The sequence below is a fragment of the Paralichthys olivaceus genome, chromosome 19 (assembly GCF_024713975.1).
Source record: "Paralichthys olivaceus isolate ysfri-2021 chromosome 19, ASM2471397v2, whole genome shotgun sequence".
Classification (NCBI taxonomy): Eukaryota; Metazoa; Chordata; class Actinopteri; order Pleuronectiformes; family Paralichthyidae; genus Paralichthys; species Paralichthys olivaceus.
This window is the reverse complement of record NC_091111.1, coordinates 19,289,833-19,308,987: the sequence shown is the minus strand read 5'-3', so window position 1 is coordinate 19,308,987 and position 19,155 is coordinate 19,289,833. Positions and strand designations below refer to the sequence as shown.

General features: G+C 46.2%; 1 protein-coding gene across 6 annotated transcripts in view; it reads right to left on the bottom strand.

Moving 5' to 3' along the window:
- Nucleotides 1-19,155, bottom strand: part of hivep2a (HIVEP zinc finger 2a) — a 71,808-nt gene that overhangs the window by 11,297 nt on the left and 41,356 nt on the right. For all 6 annotated transcript variants that reach the window (XM_069515279.1, XM_069515277.1, XM_069515278.1 and 3 more), the window contains 8 exons: nt 6,845-6,906; nt 5,507-6,757; nt 3,391-5,273; nt 2,889-3,149; nt 2,467-2,635; nt 2,296-2,374; nt 386-2,105; nt 121-278 (listed from right to left, as the gene is read on the bottom strand). In XM_069515279.1, the coding sequence (XP_069371380.1) occupies nt 121-278; nt 386-2,105; nt 2,296-2,374; nt 2,467-2,635; nt 2,889-3,149; nt 3,391-5,273; nt 5,507-6,491 (5,255 nt within the window). In that variant the 5' untranslated portion in view covers nt 6,492-6,757; nt 6,845-6,906. The remainder of the gene's footprint in view (nt 1-120; nt 279-385; nt 2,106-2,295; nt 2,375-2,466; nt 2,636-2,888; nt 3,150-3,390; nt 5,274-5,506; nt 6,758-6,844; nt 6,907-19,155) is intronic.

Below are 19,155 nucleotides of genomic sequence, written 5' to 3'. Positions count from 1 at the left end.
AAAGGGACCGGGGGGGGAAAATAACTTCCATTTGTTTGGAATTAACGGGGACAGTCTTTGACCTGGATAACCGCGATTTAGCATTTGAACTCAAATAAAAGTGTCTGAAATTGAACGTACCCTCCTTCGAAGATCTTGATCCGGGAGGGTTCGGTGGCGGACTGTTTGGCTGAGACCTCCTTCTCCACCTGCTCCTCCTTCGAACGGTCCCACGACACCACTCCCTTCATCTTCCTCCCGAAGTTACAGACATCAACAGGCATCAGCTCTGGTTTCAACTGCAGAGACGGGAGAGGGAAAAGAAAAAGGAGGGAGAGGAGTAGAAAGGTAAAGATTCTTTCTCACTTGTGTGTCTCTGTGTTGTTTTCTCTAAATTTCTATTTACCTGATCAAACCTCAGCTTCCAGGCCACAGACGACACCAGCTTTCCAGAGCTGGGTGGAGACATGGCTGATGTTGTGTAAACCAAATCTGTGTTCCTCCTCTGTTTGGACCTCAGCAGGGCCAGTGCAGCCTTGGTGCTGAGATTTAGAGGATTGGGATTGTACGAGTTCACACACCATGAACTGTAGACAGACCCTCGCAAAGCAGCCTGGGTGCTGTTGGGTTTGGTGTATTTCAGGAAACACCAGCTAACTCTGCTCATAGTGCGCAGACTAGGGAACTGGAAATACTGCTGCACATCAGCCATGTCCGTGAGTAGCAGCGTCTGGCCCGCTGTTCCAGATAATCCTGCACTTTGGTTAGAAGCGAGCTGAACCAGCACGCTGACAGGTGTTTTACTGGATGCACATGGCTTTGTGTTGTCACTATCTTCTGCATCATTTGAGGAGCCCATAGACTGTGGGCTAGAGTTGGGCTCTGGAGCTGAATCATCCACATCAAGTTCCTCTGGGGAGTCACGGCCACCTGATCGGTCTGTGACAATCTGGAGAGGAGGGGTGAAGCTCTCGGCTCGGGGTACATCAGGGAGGTGGGGGGCAGAGGAACGGACGGGAATGGCAATCTTTGTGGCAAAAGGGTAGTCGCTCGGTGGGGAAGAAGACATCCTTTCAGAGTCATCCATGGAGCCATCACTCTTCAGATGGGCTCGGCGACCTCCGGTCTGCCCTTTATCGGTAGTGCTGTTTTCAGTTCCACTTAGCTCCACAGCGCTCATCTCCTTTACAATCTGTCCATACATCCTCTCCTCCTTCACTCTTTTCTGCTGCTTAGTCTCAATGAAGAGCTCCAGAGAGCTGGTAGGGGAGAGCATGCGCTTGCTGCCGCCAATGCCTGACCCCGAGGCGTCTGTGGTTGAAATGGTGCCTGATGTTAGTGACAGTGGTATCCCTGTGTTTAGCCGTTGCTCCGGCAGAGAATCTGGAATCTTCCAGGGAGGGTAGCGCAGCGCTGAGCCTTCCGTCTTTCCCATGAAGTGTGACAGGTTGAAACCTCCTCCAATTCCTCCTGGTGGTTTGCCGGTGCTCGCAACACCAACCGGGGGAGACATGCTGCAGTTGTCAGCACCGCCTGGACTGGTAGCTACCAGCTGACTAACACTTGTGTACATAACACTACCAAATGATGGCACATGGGTTTGGATCCGTACAGGAACCAGCATACCAGGCAGCGAGGCCTGTGATCCCAAGTTCTGGGTTGCAAAAACAGGTTGGATCTGCTGCAGAAGCATGGAGGTGGTGGTGGTGCTGGGCAGAGAGAACTTAGAGGAGAGCAAGCCAAGGTTTTGCTGTTGCTGGGACAGAGGAGAGTTTCGGGATGAGAAAGAGGCAGGGTACATTTGAGAGCTGTCATTTTCGGATTTTCCATCATGTGACTGTTGATCATGGATTTGCTGCTGGGAGTGGAGTGGTGCGTGTTTGTGTTGTGGGTGTCCAGCGAGGCTGCCTGGTGATCTGAGGTGGAGTTTTTGGAGTTGCTGCTGGGCCGGCTGCTGTCTGGGCATCTGTCCGGCCTCCTGAGTCCAGTAGAGACCTGGTTGCTGGAAAGAGAGGAAGGGGGGGCCACTCTGATACTGCTGCATCATTTCTTTGTTCATGACCTCATGACCTGGATGTTCTCCTTCAGATGACGAGCCCTGGGCATGAAGACGGTGCTGTTGGGACCTTTAAGGAAGAAAAGGTGGAATATTCTTAGTATTATACTAAATGTAGCTAACAACATTGTACTAATTGAACCAGGAGATTATATAGTCCAGGGAATTGTTGAAATGGTTGTTGAATTTTGTTAATTCTTCCACAGCTCAACAGGCAATTAGTAATTTAGAATTGCATAGGAAAACCCAGACTTTCTTACCTGCCATACAGTGGTTCATCCTGTAGACTGTCCTCACTGATACTCTGATGGAGGAGATGCTGGTGGTGTTGATGAGATCCTATACATGTAAATAAAACATATTAATGGGAAAATTAGATTTTAGTTTTTTAAATAATCAGATACAATAGATAATGAGATATGAAACCTTACCACCAGTGCTACTGCCAACTCTCTTGGTCCTGTTGGCTACATCAGTGCTGCTGTGGGGGGATCCTGTTGGTCCAGACCAAGCCCCATGTTCCAAACTCTCCTGCTTGATTGACATCTCTGTGCCCCCTGGCTCATGAGCGACTGACTCTGGATAAACACTCAGTGACGCCTGTCAAATGTGGGTGTAAAAAGTAGTATGTCAGTTGTGAAATAAAATGTTATGATACTAAGTGTGTAAGACAAAGAACGTGCGGTCAGGATGTCACATTGATATTATTATTAATATTATTATTATATAGGAAGTATGGATGCAAGAGGTGGAGTTGCTAAGAAATTAGAGTATAGAGGCCAGACTCCACCTTGTCCTTTATGCTCATATTTAAGAACAATAATCCATACAGCATGAAACGTTTTTATGCTACCTGTCGGACAAGATATCCACGTCGTCGTTCCTTCATTGCAGAGGCACTGGAGTAAAGTTCTCCCTGTCTGGAGGACGACAAGCTTCCATAGTCAAAGGACTTGCTACGCATTTCAGGCAACTCCGTGGGCAGTGTGCATGGTGCCTGCTCTGATGAAGACCTCCTCATCTCTCTCTGCTGGTGGTGGCTGGAATGACCACTGCCGGGTACTGTCAGGAACTCAGACTGCTTAGCTCCGCCACTGCAGGCCAACGATTCATCCTGGTTCACAAAATTGCAAAGAAAAAAATTAAGAATTCCTCCCATTTTCTTTGGCCTATTTGTCTTTTACAAGTGCCATATAACAACATAGTGATGGAATCATCGAGTCTTTACAAGTACATAAAAGTAATCATAATGAACCACAACCATGGTGGGACCAGTGCAAGGAAAGTTTGCCAGAAATAAACTGTACTAAAACTGCTGGTAAGGCAGTTCAAATACTATACACATAACAAGTTACCTGTTTGATGGGTGAGACAGACTTGAGGCCTTCATCTCTGTCAAAGGACATGGAGAAGGAAGAGGAGTGGGATAGGTTGCTCTCCTGACTGGGGCTGCGAGAAAGGCTGGTGCAAGTTGACTCAAAGCTCGATTCCCCAGATGAGTGCTCCATGTCCGTCAGACGCAGCCGCTTCTTCTTGGGTGGGAGCTTTTCTGAGGGCATCTGGGAGAGCGTGTCACTCCTCTGTGGCAGCTGAAACTCCTCAACATGTTGGGGCTGCTTATCTGGCTCCTTGGTTATTGGAGCTTCTGTGTCTTTCTCAGGTTTGTCTGGCTCCTCTGTCACCCTGATCTCAGGAACTTGGATGTTGGGTTGTCGGACTAGTTTGTGTGGGATGTGATAAGGCTGACCAGGGGAGGCTGCAGCTGATGATGATGAAAGGGAGGCCAGGTCACTGTCACTTTGCAGCTGCTGCTCCATGCTCTCTGCCAGTAGGGCAGATTCAGGACTGAGAGCATCTTCAAAAATCTCTGTGTCCGACTGCTCAGAGTACTGGCTCGGTGGACCTTTCTCTGAAGTCTGATATCCTGGATGCTCAAAGGACTCCGACTTCTCAAAGGAATTTGGCCGGCTGAGGGAGTTGGTGTGTTGGATGACTGATATGACATTCCCAGCTGCCTTCCTGCACTCAGAGTCAGTAAACAATGCAATGTCCTCAGAGCACATGCTGGCACAGGTATCAAAGCTATCCGATTGGCTGTGAGCACTGAGAGAGCCCTTCCCTAGTGGAGTGGCTCTCGACCCATCAAAACTACTTTGCTTAAACTCATAGTCCCCTATCATCTCCACTGAACCACTACAGCTACTGTCACAATGTCCAGGGCTGTCCTCCTCATCGCCAACACTTGTCTCTTTCCTCCTTTTTCTTGTGGCTATTTCTGACATGCTAACTTTAGTACCATATGGGCTATAGGCAATGTGCTCTGGGACTCCTGGGCTGCGCTCACCAATCTTAATACCTAGAGATGAAGCTAAATTCTTGGGCATGTGTCCATAGCCCTCAGCCTCTCCTACATGGGCTTCAGCAGCTGAATGTTCAAAAGCAGCCTGTCTTCTGAGTCTGCGAAGCCCTTGAGGGTAAAACACATCATCTGATGACATCATCTCATCAAAGGAGTGGCTGCCCCGAATACCTGGTGGGACACTGAGGTTAGGCGGGGAAGAAGTTGGCATAGAGTTACTCCTTATTAGGGGCCCAGAATCGGATGGAGGCTCCAATAGGCCTGTGCTGCTTTGACAGGGTCCTGTTGGATACTGCTTGGGATCTCCAGAGATCCCTACATCCCCTCTGAAACAGATATGATCCTCAGCTATCTTCCCCATCTCCAGAATAGCACCAGATTGTTTTAAACTAGCCAGGCTAGCTGGGTCTGCCCCTGCCATGCCTACTGTGATAGACTGTCTGGATCTGGAGTTGGGTCGGTAGTACCAAGTCCGACCAAACATAATCTCTTCGTACGTCTTGACATTAGAATTTGGAGGGCTTATCTGCTGCTCTGCACTCTCAGAGCGGGAAAAGTAGCCAGAGTCTGTGCTGCCTTTGCTGTGAGGACTGAGGAGGTTAAGGGACTGGGACATGGCACACTCAGTGTCCTGGCCTTTTTTCTCAGTCAGCCTCAGGGCCAAACGTTGTTTGATGGTGGGGGAGTCGTCCAGAGAATGCGCTCTTCCGCCAACCTGTGATGCCAACATGTGATGTGACCCCTTGATGTCCTGAAAAGGTGGGCACTCCATGCCTGTGGAAGGGACTCCCCCAGACTTGGGGACAATGAGGATAGGCACTTTAATAGATCCCACAGGCAGCTCTTCAGCCGAGTCTGCATATGCTGGTTCCACACCACCTATGCAGTGAGAGTAAGAGTGGAGCATGATAGAGAATAAAGTAAAAAATACAAGGTAAAGAATGAGTTAAGCTGCAGTCACAGAGTATTCAGTAATGCAAAGAAAGGTCCATATTGAGCAGTACTGATGCATCAAAAAAAAATTGACTGAACATTGATTTCACTCAAGTGAGTGATACTTGCTAGAAATGTGGCTTTATTGATTTTTTCCTAATTTGTGTTGTTGAAATTACCTGTAGTCTTGTCAGCCTCAAAGGAGATCTGAGGGATGGGGCTGTCCTTGTCCATCAGCATGGTGGAGCCCTCCACACATTCCTCGTCAGTGTCGGTACTCTGCTCTCCATCTGAGTGGACCTCTGTCTCACCCACTGGCGAAGCCTGGTCCATGTCCCCACTGCGGGCCACAGCGAGCTCTGAAAATGGTACGAGTCCAGCCTTGATGGCGTGAGCATGGGACTTGCGATGCTTGTAAAGGTTGCTCTTTGTTTTGAAGGAAAAGCCACAGGGTACACATGGATATGGCCTTTCTCCAGTATGTGAGCGGATGTGTTTCTTTAGGACGCTGGGCTTGGCGCAAGCTCGACCACAGTAGTGACATATGTACTTACCAGGCTTTTTCGGCTTTTGCTCTTTTTTGCTGTACCCCTCCTCTCCAGGTTCAGTGCCTGACTGAGAATACTGTCCAAAGGAGCTGGGTAGACTGGGAGATTTCTGTCGGGGAAACCTCCCAGCCCCATGAGGGTGAGTATGTCCCGGATGTCCCACAGGGTATAAGTCATCTGAGGGCAACTGGCCGGCAAATGGCCAGGCATGTGGCTCTAGGCCAGGTTGAGGTTTGGCTCCTGAGAGGAAGCGCTCAGTTTGGGGGTGCTGAGGGTATGGCTGGCCCAACTGGTAGGAGTATCCCCTTGGGAACCCCTGAGCAAAGGGTCCTTGGGAGTCTTGAGATGGTGGGCCTCCTATAGCTCCAACTGCAGAGGGTCCAGATAGCAGCTTTCCAGAATTACCTGTGATTGCGTACTTCTGCTGAGGTGCTGATCCCCCGGTGGCACCACACGGCAAACTCTCACGGTGTTTTGCCTCTGGGTCAGCAAAAGTGCTTCGTTTGGTTGTTGCAGAGGGCTCGGACACCCACTTTCTTTGCAGAGGCACCTTCTCCTTCACTGCTTCCCTATTTGAGGATTTGTGCCCAACGGCAGCTGATTCACGTGCCTCCATTTTTCATGAAGCTCTTCTATGGGTGAGAAGAGGGAGAAGAGAGGGGATGGTGGGGGAGTTGGGAGGGCAGGTTCTGGAGGGTTACCAGTTCCCCAATCTACCAGACATGATAGCTTAACCTGTGAGGGGTGCCGGCAAGTTCACAGAAACAGAAAGGACCCATCCATTGACATAAAAATGGAGCTTTGGTGGCATCAGAAATATTTCTCTCTTTTGGCCATTTTGTGAACCGGCTAATGTTGTGCGCTGAAGGATCCTTGAGTGATCTGGAGAAGATAGAAAGACACATTTGAGGAGTTTTGCAGTGGAAGAGTGTAAATGAAACACAACATCATCAAAGTATAAACACTAACCTTTCTTTAGGTAAAGGTGCTTGTCGATAGTCTTTCTGCTGCTTCATTCACTTTTCAGAGACCTGCAGAAACACAAGAGAGAGATACTTAGTTTTGTTGTCAAAAAAATCACCCGTTCAGAAAATAATCAGGAGATGGCACAGTAAAAGATCTCTTTTTATTTTGAAGTCATTTACAATAACATGATATATTGGAGCACACCACCTCACACGACAACACACCGAGAAGTTGTGTGAATGTAAATGTCTTTGATTGCTCAGTTAGTTCCTTCACACTGGAATCCATCTGCGCTTTTTGCCTTTTCCATCTATTCCTCCTGCCTCTCTCCGTCCCCCCCTCCTTCCTCCACTCAGTGAGTCACCAATGCAAAGCAAACCCACGCTGTTCCTAAAAAGACACAAAGGCTTATAAATAGTTCTGTGGAAGTGACGTGTGAGTGTCATAATGTGTGTAGGCGTCCAAAAAGGCCAAGTCGAAGTGCAGTCATCACTGCAAGCACCTTTCCTTCCTCTCTGGGTGTCACAGCTCTATATAACTTGGTTTGCACTCCGTCACACACACACACACACTTCATGCAGCACCACACACACACACAATAGTTCAAAGCATTTCAACTGCACTGTGAACATGTAGCAGATGCAGTGTATATGTGTGTTTCCATTGTTTAACGTTTCTTTACCACACCAACACCTGAAAGCAAAAGCGCATTCACACACGCACACACACACACACACCTGCTGAAGTTGCAGTTTTACTTTTGTATTTCCTCATCTCGGGGTTTAAACAACCTCCCTGGCATTCTGATTGCGACACACACACACACACACACACACACACACACACACACACACACACACACACACACACACACACACAATGTAGCCTCAGTGCTGGTAAGCAGGGCTCAGTGACGTGTGTGTCTAGGGGCCCAACGTGCGATCTATAAATAGCGGTTGAGGAAAACATGCTGTATTCTTAGCAGCAGGAACACTTACTTTGGGCTTGTGTGTTTTTTTTCATGTACCTCCCACCCACACACACACACACACACACACACACTCACACACACATGCACATACTGTACACACTCACAAACACAGACCACAATGATTATCTCAGACCTGGGTCACATTTCTATATTTTCCATGGTGTCGAGAGTGCAAGAATGTGGTATGAAACCCAGAGGAGTTTGTTAGAAACAATGGGTTTCCAGTTCTGGAATCAAACTCAGCATGATGCTGATTGGTTGTTCGGAGGGTCAGCTGACATAACTACATAAAGACAACCTGCGGTGAGGACCTGGAGGTGAAGTAGCTGCTAAAACAAAGTCAAGGCAGCCTCCAAACACAGACGTGATTCAATAACATAATTGGATTCCTCAGTATCACAGAGTCACGGCTTATGTGTCCTCATGAGGCAGCAGAACAAGCAGTGGTGCGGTAGCCAGGACGAAGATTAGCATCAGCGTTTGGGGTAAAAATGAGGCCAGGATGAGTTGAGAGTGAATCCAAGTTAGATTAATGTCAACATCTACTTTTAATCACCTGACAGCTTCATGATTCTCAGTCGAGTGTTTTTACTTCAGCTTTGCATAATGCCAGGTTTCACATCGTCCCAGAGGAAGAAAAGTGAAGTTACAGGCGGAACATAAAACCCCAAGAACATTTCACCTGACGAACTTTACACGTCTATCCTCTGACTCAGGATAATCATCGAGGCAACATCAACAGTTTGGTCACGCTGGGATTTATAAAACAAGTAACAGGAAGAAACCTAATGTGCTGATTCTGATAATCAAAACATCCTTTAATCCAAATTCACCGTTATCTACACTTTCGTGCTCCGATTCCAGATTGGATCAACTGGAGGGACTCGATGTCTGTGATTGGTTCTGCTGCCGTTACTCACCTGCTCCAAACCTGAAATCACCAATCGGGACGATCTACTACCACAGAGACGTAAAGACTGTGCTGGGCCGCAAGTCCTCCGGCAGCAGTCGCAGGTTCCCGTTCTGACCTGGCCCCATTCTACACTGTCCTCATAATGAAGGCAAAGTATATATATTCAGAGACAGAGTGAAAAATCCAGTTTGAATATTCATTCAGTGTTTGGGCCTAAGGGGGGGGGTTATATTAAGGTTTGTGTAGGTTTGCACAAGTTGTAAAGACTGAAAGTTAAACTCACATATCAAACTTCAACCTCTTGTCATTCCTCCTGATTTGTTGATGCTAAAGTCCTCAAACCTCTTATTCCAGTAATGGATGAACCAGCTTGTTGCCAGTTCTGTCATCGCTCACATCAGTACGACTATCTGAGCTCCCGAATCACAACCCAGCAACGAGTTGGACCTTAGAGCAGATAATTACAGGTTAAACTCCAGAGTAACCTCATGTAAAGTGACTGGTTTTGTAATGAAAGTGATGAATGGTCGCAGTCTGCAAAGTGAGTGGGAGCGTGCAGTGAATGGCTTACATAAATTTGTATTCATTCGTGCACCGACACAACCTGCCCCAGTTTCTGTGCGTAGGTGAGACGTAGCTACCGGCGATGTTTCTGTGTGCGAGTGTGTGCGAGCGTAGGAAGCGAGTGTGTATGGGAGGGGGCCGGCAGAGGGCATGACGAGACACCCAAGTTGTAGGTAGGTCAAAACAAGCAGCGTTCAGAGGCTGCGCTCAGAGGTAAATATAGTGAAGCACACAAACGCTTGAATACTCGCACAGAGGGACGTATGAGGACGTTTTAAATAACCTGAGTTACTTAACGTACAGGAGCAGAGATCAGTTTATTTTTTGTTGCGTGTGTGTCACTATCATGTGTCTGCAGTTATCTAATCACAAGAAGACGACATTACACAAGTTGGGATTGCATTAAAAACAACCCGAGGAGGCACCGGATTCACATTCGTGGGTTTACTGAGACGCAGATCGGTGACATTGATGCAAAACCTACAGGAATTCAAACTAATTAAAAAATAGCCCAAAGATTATATATATATATATTATAATTAAGAATTCAGTGCGATGGTCATAGACTTGTTCTAGGATCCGTTTTGTGTGGTTTACTGTGGCGGCCGTTCTGCACCTGTCCTGAGACACATTCATACAGTGTCTCAGTGTCTCAGTGTCTCAGTGTCCCAGATGTTTACAGATGTTCAACAGTGATGATACCGTTTAATCTCCGAGAACATTTACACAGGTATGTACCAGTACACATGTACCCAGACCCTGGAGGTATGAAAACTGTGTGGGCATTAATGATGCACTCAGAAGGCTGTGAGAGAGAGTGTGTGAGAGAGAGTGTGTGAGAGAGAGTGTGTGAGAGAGAGTGTGTGTGTGTGTGTGTGTGTGTGTGTGTGTGTGTGTGTGTGTGTGGTGCTGTATGAAGTGTGTAGGAGGCTGTTGAATCCTGAGGGCGGTCGATCTCTCTCTCCCTCTTCATTTCATCCAGCTTCACTGGGATGACGTTTGGGAATAATGTTGCCAAACGATGAGATAATAGATCAATATTTGTGCAAATCCCCTGTTCTCTTATTATTAGCATGTGTGTGTGTGTGTGTGTGTCTGTGTGTGAGTGTGTGTGTTCCACAACAGGATTGTGATGCATTCATTTAACACACACACGACAATAATCCCTCTCTCCTACAGTGTCTTGTTCAGATATGCACTGGATAAGCCTCTCATTTGCTTTCAGTGAAAGACCCAGACGAGGGCAGAGCTGGATTCTGGTACGACAGTGTGTGTGTGTGTGTGTGTGTGTGTGTGTGTGTGTGTGTGTGTGTGTGTGTGTGTGTGTGTGTGTGTGTGTGTGGTTGCTAGTTATTCTTAAATTGCCATGCCGGGGTGCCACATACCAACGGGAATGGTTGGAATTCCTGCGACACAAAAACAGAGGGAACATATCTTTGTGTGTGTGTGTGTGTGTGTGTGTGTGTGTGTGTTTCGTGTTTGTCGTGTTTCTCTTTAACAAATGCAGCATTTTCTACTTATGAATAAAACCACGAGCAGAACACAGAACAACTGTGTTTGGGTGAGATGATATTTTCTAGGATACAGACCACAACAGGAAACGAGAACATGAGAACACGAGAAAACAAAAGATGACAAAGGAAAGAAAGAACTAAAAAAGTAAAGGAAATAACAACACATATGAGGAAGTGAGTGTACCCTAAAGGAGAGAATGAGCAATGTGGAGGAGTGTTATCGAGGAAATATTGAGGATTTATTATGGTAAAGGTGTGTCAAGGTGTTGTTTAAACATTCTAAACACATGTTAATTACAGCGTCCACACAGATAGGATCAGGTTTTACCACCATCTTCATTACTCTCACACACACACACACACACACACACACACACACACACACACACACACACACACACACACACACACACACACACACACACACCCACACACACACAGAAAGGTGGGGTTCATATTTCTGAGTGGTAGGCGAAGTGTTCTGCTTCTTTGGGTGGTCAGAGTGTAAATTATTTAAACATGTTACTAATGGTTTCCATTCAGTGATTAACCACTTTATTCAGAGAGAGAGAGAGAGAGAGAGAGAGAGAGAGAGAGAGAGAGAGAGAGTGGGGAGGGGAGGGTCTTTGTTTGATCAGTTTCTGTTGATTTTGTCGCTCAAACCAAATCATCCCTTGTGTGTTGCAGTGTTTGACTGTGTGTGTGTGTGTGTGTGTGTGTGTGTGTGTGTGTGTGAAGAGGCCCCAACTGCAGCAGAGTTCAACTTAAAACACTTTAAGAGCGTCCCTGTGCCAGGCCAAATAAAACTCGAGGCCAATCTCAGCGGCCGCCACAGGTTTAATAAATAAAAATGCACTTGCTCAGCAGTTGCTGCTTTCTTACTTCAGGCCAGGTACGAGTTTAACGCATCTTTGTGTACGAAAGATTAAAAAATCATGTGTGAAGTATGTTTGTGTGGAAATTAGAAACAGCGGCGCTGTACAGCTACTCTGCCCTTGAGCAAGGCACCGGAGCTCAAGCGAATGCAACAGCAGGAGGTTGTGGTTTTAACCAGGAAACTCCCAGCAAGACACGGGGGCAACTTTACAACCCTGGTTTTTACAGAGGAGCAGCACATGTGGTTCTACCTGTAAAAATAAAGGTTCTCCAGGGAATCCCAGTGGTTCAGTGTCAGGTGTGACCCTGCGTCGGTGCGACTCCGTCCAAACCAGTTTTTATTTACACTCTAACAGCGTTTACACAGCAGGTAAATAAAACCCTCTCTGCTCCTCCACTTCTATTCCTGCTCCGGGCTTCCTACATATCCCACAAAGATTTTTCGACAACCACCGAAGAATGAAAGTAGCCGGCTGCCGTCACCTGTGGGTCACATGTGTAGGTGGAGCTCAGTTGAAATTCAGTGAGACGCTCCCATAACCCACTCTGTCTTTTGCCCGAGCTGCACTGAATTCTGGTCTATTTCTGCTCTCGTGGGTTCAAACATCTGCCTCTCAGCTCGAGAAAGACACAAGGACCATCTGGACGATTACCTCCGAGACGGACGTTTCTCAAGTTAGGAGAAAAAGCACAGAGTCCTTTTTAAATGAGGAATTAAACATAATATAACAAAGCAGGAGAAACAGCCCATTAATAATACATGAACTGTTGTTTTATCTGAAAAAGAAACAGGAACATCGATGAAATAACATTATCATCACATAAAACTCATTATTTCCCGTCTCGTCTCAGAGTCAGTGTAGAAGCATCGTCGCTCTGCCGTCGCAGGACTTAACTCGCCCGCTGTTCACGCCGAAGCTGCCGTGTTTTGTTTTAATTTCGAGCTGTCAATCGCGTGTTGAGCCGACGCATCACCGCAGACCTGAGAGAGAGCGAGTGTGAAGGAGACGGAGAGAAGAGGCTCTCCAGAAACCAGTGAAATGAAATCCAAGAGCCACAGAGATGAATCAAAAGTACTTCATGTGAACTGCACACACACACACACACACACACACACACAGACACACACACATACATACACACACTCTTACAGAAATATCCAGTAGCAGTAATTGACTTCCTACCTGCTGTAAATCACTGTCTACAAGCTGTCTGCTGTGTGTGTGTGTGTCTGTGTGTGTGTCTGTGTGTGTGTGTGTGTGTGTGTGCCCTCGATAGGGTATGTGTGTGGGAGGTGGCAGCACAGGCGGCTTTGCTGAGACAGGACGAGTGAGAGTGTGTGTGTGTGTGTGTGTGTGTGTCTGTGTGTGTGTGTGTGTGTGTGTGTGTGTGGGAGGAGGAAGTTGTTGGTGTGCCAAGGTTACAGTTCTGCTGCTGCTGCTGTTGAATTGCTGTTATAAAATCCACGGTTACACAACATGAAAAACTCAAACTTAACGCCGCTCTGTGACGGAGACGGGATCAAACTTTGGGATCGTTCACAAACTGTATTCTCGGAAAAAAGTTCAATAATCTCCAGATTAAGTTTGAGTGGTAGAATTCCCAGACGAGCTGCCGACAAAGTTGAAGAAGGTAAAAGTCGAGAAACAAGTCAAACTGCACAAATTCAACTGTAAACAGGACGATTATCATAATGAGCCGAAGCCAAACGAATCCAAACTTCAGGCAACTTGTGAAAAAAACTTTTTCAAAGTTGACAAAACAAAAAGGAAATTGAAAATGATTTGTTGAAAAATAATAGCGCCGTGATTTTTCCTTCCCACAGCCTCAAGTTTCACTTCTGTCACGCACAGATGCAAATACTGTCCCCTGCAGGCTTCCATAGGTAATCTGTGTCTGTAGCCAAGAACACAAGGTGTGGTTTCCAAAGAAAAGAGAAAAGGAGGAAAACTGCTGACTGACTGAAAACCACTGCAACAAACCCAACCAACAACTACGGTTCGAAAGAAAAGAAAGTTTGGGTTACAATCGAGGGCGGGACTCAGTTTAATTGGTCAATAAAAGCTCCAGAAAAAACAACGAAAATCTGATAAAGAAGGAAATATGACTTTTACACTTCGGCTGCTCTGAGAAAGAAAAGAGTTTTACTGTGCAGAATAAATATCACAGATGAAAGTCTATTTGTTTGTGGATGTTTTTACCTCTCGGACCCACCAGCGTGTTTTTCATAATGAAGACAATACAACTGAGCGAAACCACAGAGAGATGACTGGGTTCAATTCCATGTGTGTGTGTTTGTTTGTGTGTAGTTACAACTTTATACGACACACAAAACTCGAGCGTCACAAATAATTAATTCCTCTTTTCTTTCGGTGAGAATTAAATGAAAAATGTGAAATCCCCACATATAAAACACAGCAAGTGCACAAACCACGACCTCTAACTGCAGCGACTTGAGTGAGTCTGTGATGTTTGTGGTTCTCTCGTTACGCTTCGTGCTGTTAATGCAGAGTCGACACTTCCTGCATCTGCTCACACCAGCTCATCGGGGATTTACTCCCTTGTTTCTCCAGGAAAACTTTAATTGTGACACGTCTGAGGGGAAGTGTTGAGTTTCAGTGACGGAGCAGAGGTAGTCAAAACAGATGAATCAGTGTAAGAAGAGTGATTCTGTCAAACACAAAGAGGAAAACTACTGAAAGGTCGAACTCTGTGGGAATGAATCAGCTGTTGGGACAGAAATACCAGTCGCTGTTGAAATCATAACTTTTCAGTCAAAGTCAGCAGCAACAAGTTAAACAACAGTTCATTGAGCAGCTGTTGAATTAATCCATCTTCCAGAGTGAAGATGCAGCTAATGAATATTTTCACTCTTTATTCATCCGCTGATTATTTTCTTGATTAAATATGAAAACACATGATCTCTGTCTTCTGATTTTCCTCTTGTTCTATTATTGTATATTATTTATATATATAGTTGCAGGTCTGTTCTTCAGGAGACTCTTTTTTATTAAAGAGGTTTTTTTTTATTTAAGAGTGCAAATAAAAATAAAAAATAAAATCAGACACCTGCAAACTTCATGTGATGAGAACGATCATGTGATAAAAGATCCGGAAAAGTTGCTAAATGGACAAAGTTCTGATTCAGTCGACTCTTTCATTCATGTTTCTTCTTTCATCTGTTTGTTCCAGTGCACGCACACGCACGCTCACGCACACACACACACACAGACAGCAGTTAACATGGGAAACGTGATGTGTCCCAGTGCCAATTCAGACTTTAAAAGAATTCCATGTTCAATGTCGTGTCTCTTGGCACACACTCTTACATACAATACACTCTTACATACAGTACACACACTGTACACACACAGTACACACACTGTACACACACAGTACACACACTGTACACACACGGTACACACACTGTACCTACAGAGTTTTCTTTTCCAAAACAGCCGTTCTTCTGCAGCTGTGGCTGTTTGAGCAACATGTTTCCATTTAACACAGAAAGCAAAAAGAGACAGAGGAAAAGATGGAGAGAGGGAGAGGGAGAGGGAGAGGGAGAGAGAGAGAGAGAGAGGGAGAGATGGAGTAAAAGAAACAGAGGGGAGGGGGTGAGGAGGTAAGGAGGGGAAAAACAGGCGTCCTGTTGGTGTAAATTGCCAGTGGAAAAGAGAAGGCGGTCATATTTTCCACAGGCCGTTGAGCCAGCCTTGAAACTATTACTGAGTTAGCCCTGTGTGTGTCTGTGTGTGTGTGTGTGTGTGTGTGCGTGTGTGCATGTGGGGGGGGGGGGGCTTCATTACATTTTCCACAACAGTTTGCAAAATACACCAGGAAGCACGATGGACAGAGGAAGGAGGAGAGGGGTTTGTTTTGCGGAAGGTTTTCTGTTCTGCAGAAGTTCTCCTGTGATGCACCATCATCCAACATGTGTGTTTTCATCCAGCTGCTTTCAGACAAACGCAGAAGTTTGGGGTCTCTGAGCTGATGTGACTTTTATTTTTTCAGAACACGTTGTAATTAAATTCTTCAGGGAGTGATCCTCTCCTCTGGGATGTTTTACTGGCTGGCAAACACCCCTGGGTTATTTTAATTTGTTCTCCTGTTATAGGTTTAGAGATGAAGTGCCCTTGAGCAAAACACTGTGTACCTGTAATGCATCTTGTTTTGTTCAGACCTTCAGACTTCTCACTTTAGTCTGAACCTAAATATCAGTCTGTCCAAAAGAGTCTGGTTTTGTGTCTCAGACCTGTTGTGGGTCCAGGTTCCTGCAGACCTCCAGCAGACACTGGGGCAGTGTGTCAGAGTCACATTAACAAATAGAACTTCATCAGACTCTTCATTGTTCCCTTAGAGATCCTGTTCTGACCCGAAGTCGCGACCACAACAGTCTCTTCTCTTTCCTGGCTGATATAAATTTAGCCTCGATGCCTCTGGCTGCGGCCGCAGAGACGTTCGTGACGCAAACTGCAAAACCTCTGCACACTGGCGGCCATTATAGGACCTTCTTCATGCATTCATCCTGATTTAGCATTGTGCACAGTGGTGTTTGTGTTTTTACAGATTCTGAGTGTTTGAATGAAAGATGCACTCGAGTGGGAGCTTCCAGCCCACAGCCGCTCGGTGAAAGTTTGAGTCAAATTCAGGGCACAAGACTATTCCTGGTATATACGTGTGTGTGTGTGTGTGTGTGTGTGTGTGTGTGTGTGTGTGTGTGTGTGTGTGTGTGTGTGTGTGTGTTTACAGGCATCATGCTCACACTTACATAAGCTGTTTTCTTTTATCTGCATCCCTCTTCCCAGCATGCCTCCCCTTGTTTCTCCTGCTGTCCTTGTTGCCTCGTCTCCTTTGTTCTCTTGCCTCCTTTTTCACTCTTTTCTCCTCTTGTTGTCTCCTTTACTCGTCTGTGCGCCTCCTTTTCCTTTCCCTCTTTTTCATTCATGTTTTCCCGTTTCCGAAACCTTCTTTTGAATCGACTTTTTGTCTCTCATCTTCCTTCCCTTCCTCTTCTCTTCTCTCATTTCCTCTCCTCATTGAATCTCCTTTCCTTATCCTCTCCTCCCCTCTCCTGTGCTCTCATCTCCTTTCCTCTGTGCACGCCTCCCTTTCCTTTATTCTCCTCTCAACTCCACTCTTCTCCTCTCCTCCTCTCTTCTCCTCTCGCCTCCTTTCTTCTCCTCTCTCCATCGTTAATAAAACCCCTGCAGGCAGGTATTAGCTGCACTATAATGCTGAGTTAGTTTTCCTCTCCAGACCCAAGTTTTCCTGGAGGACATTTTTTCACAGAGTTGCATCAGAAATGTGCAATTTGAGACTCGCAGCAGCAGCGATAAGATAACTCAAGAACATGTAGGGCGGGTAATTACCAAAACTTTCACTTACAGACATCACAAACCAAACAGGATCCAATTAAGGCCTGTGTTACCAGTATTTATGTCAGGAGGGTCGACAGAGAACAGCAGCATAACCAGCGTTTCTGCCGCCGGGCACCGGGGGGCGCCCATTACAGAGGGTAATAAAACATGTATCAACTGTGGAACCAGTGTGTGTCATCCTGTTAAAGCTCTCAGAGGAAGAGTTTGGCACCAGCAGCCTCAATCACCTCCGTCACCTTCTTTTCATTCAACCTTTTTCATTCAACCCTGCGTTTTCAAGACGAGCGCCGAGTTCATAATGAAATGTTTTCCATTGAGATATCAGCACGAGAAGAACTCTGCACGGACGAGTTCAAACGGCTGACGCACAGAAATGTTAAAGAGGCGTTCGGCTCAGGAGGTAGAGCGGGATTTCTTTAGGCAACGTGTCGTCACATTGTCTCGAAATGATTTAATGTAATGTAGGAGAGATTCAAACGTTGTGTACAAAGTCATTATTGAGTAAATACGGACGACATGAAAAAGAAAAGTGGAAAAAGATTCATGAAAGATTTTCAATGAACGACGGAGCAGCTCGGAAGAAAAACTCCTCAGACTGGAACACTTACATGATTCCAACATCTTGTCTCCTGGCTCCTCATTTACAAGCAGGAAAATACACAGTGTGTGTGTGTGTAGTTTATTCTCGACACAATGGAGGCGGGTGGTTCAATGACTACTGTCCCCAACACCCGTCACACACACACACGCACACACACACACACTGACTGTCCACCCACGCCACACGGAGCTAATCTCTGTCCCCTCACATCCGAAGAGCAGCAGGTAGGTAGGAGGTGTGTGTTCTCTCTCTCTCTCTCTCTCTCTCTGTGTGTGTGTGTGTGTGTGTGTGTGTGTGTGTGTGTGTGTGTGAGACTGTAACTCGTACACTTCACCTGCACACACACAAAATGTTCCTGTTCCATTTCCTGCAGCAGTAGTTGCTGCTGATTTGCATCTCGCTCCTGTAATTTCCTCCTCTGTTTAAATTCAGCCTCTTTATTGTTGCGACATGTAAAACACATTTATGTCGTCAGAGCAAATAAACCTTCAGTAGAGAACTTTTTTCTAATGCAATGGTTTGAAATGTGCACAAAATGCATAGAAGGAAACGCGGCCACCGTTTATGTGAATGAGAATCTGACTGAAATCTTTCTCTACGTGAGGTGAGAGTTTAAACAGCGTCATCACTTCCAGTGGACGTTGTGCAGCAAGATCAGATGTTTTAGCAGAAATTAAACGATTGCTTATCAACGTGTCCTCATCAGGTTAAGTTGCACAATTTCGAGGCGACAAAGCTTCACAACCAACAATCTCGACTACAACATGAGAAGCAGCTCCAGTGTCACGTCCGTCACGTGTTCGAAACCTAAACGCCACGTCCGCTCGCTCACCGGGAAGTTTCCAGATGTTTTCCTGCTGTTTTCTCACACGGACTCACTCTGACATTTCACAGGAAAAGATCCAGAAAATGTCCAGAGACACTGACTCAGACATTTGTTCTCACATACAGAACCTGCAGAACACGTCAGGAACACGTGAGGAACACGTCAGGAACACGTCCAGACTTCTGTGCAGAACTGAAAGCAGCTCGTTTCAGAAACTTGGTTGCAAATGATCAACAGCAGCTTCATGTTGTTGATCTCCACAGACGCCATGGTAACCAGCTGAGCATCAATGACAGTGAATTGGAAATGTATTGATTTCTTCTATGATCAATGGTCACAATACAAAATGAAAACAACCAATTTATTCATCAATAACTTCTTCATTCACGTTTCATTACACAAACACACAAGTGAAAACAGACGCGCGCGCACACGCACACGCACGCACGCACGCACGCACACGCACACACACACACACACACACACACACACACACTGCTCTCTACCACAGTTCGGTCTCTATCTGTGAGGACACACACTCGGGGTGAGGACGCCATAGGAACAGATGAAGGCGCTGTCAGCAGCACCTGCTCCTCCTCCACAGCCTGCACTCCTCCCATGATCCTCTCTGCCCCTGTGTCTCCCTCC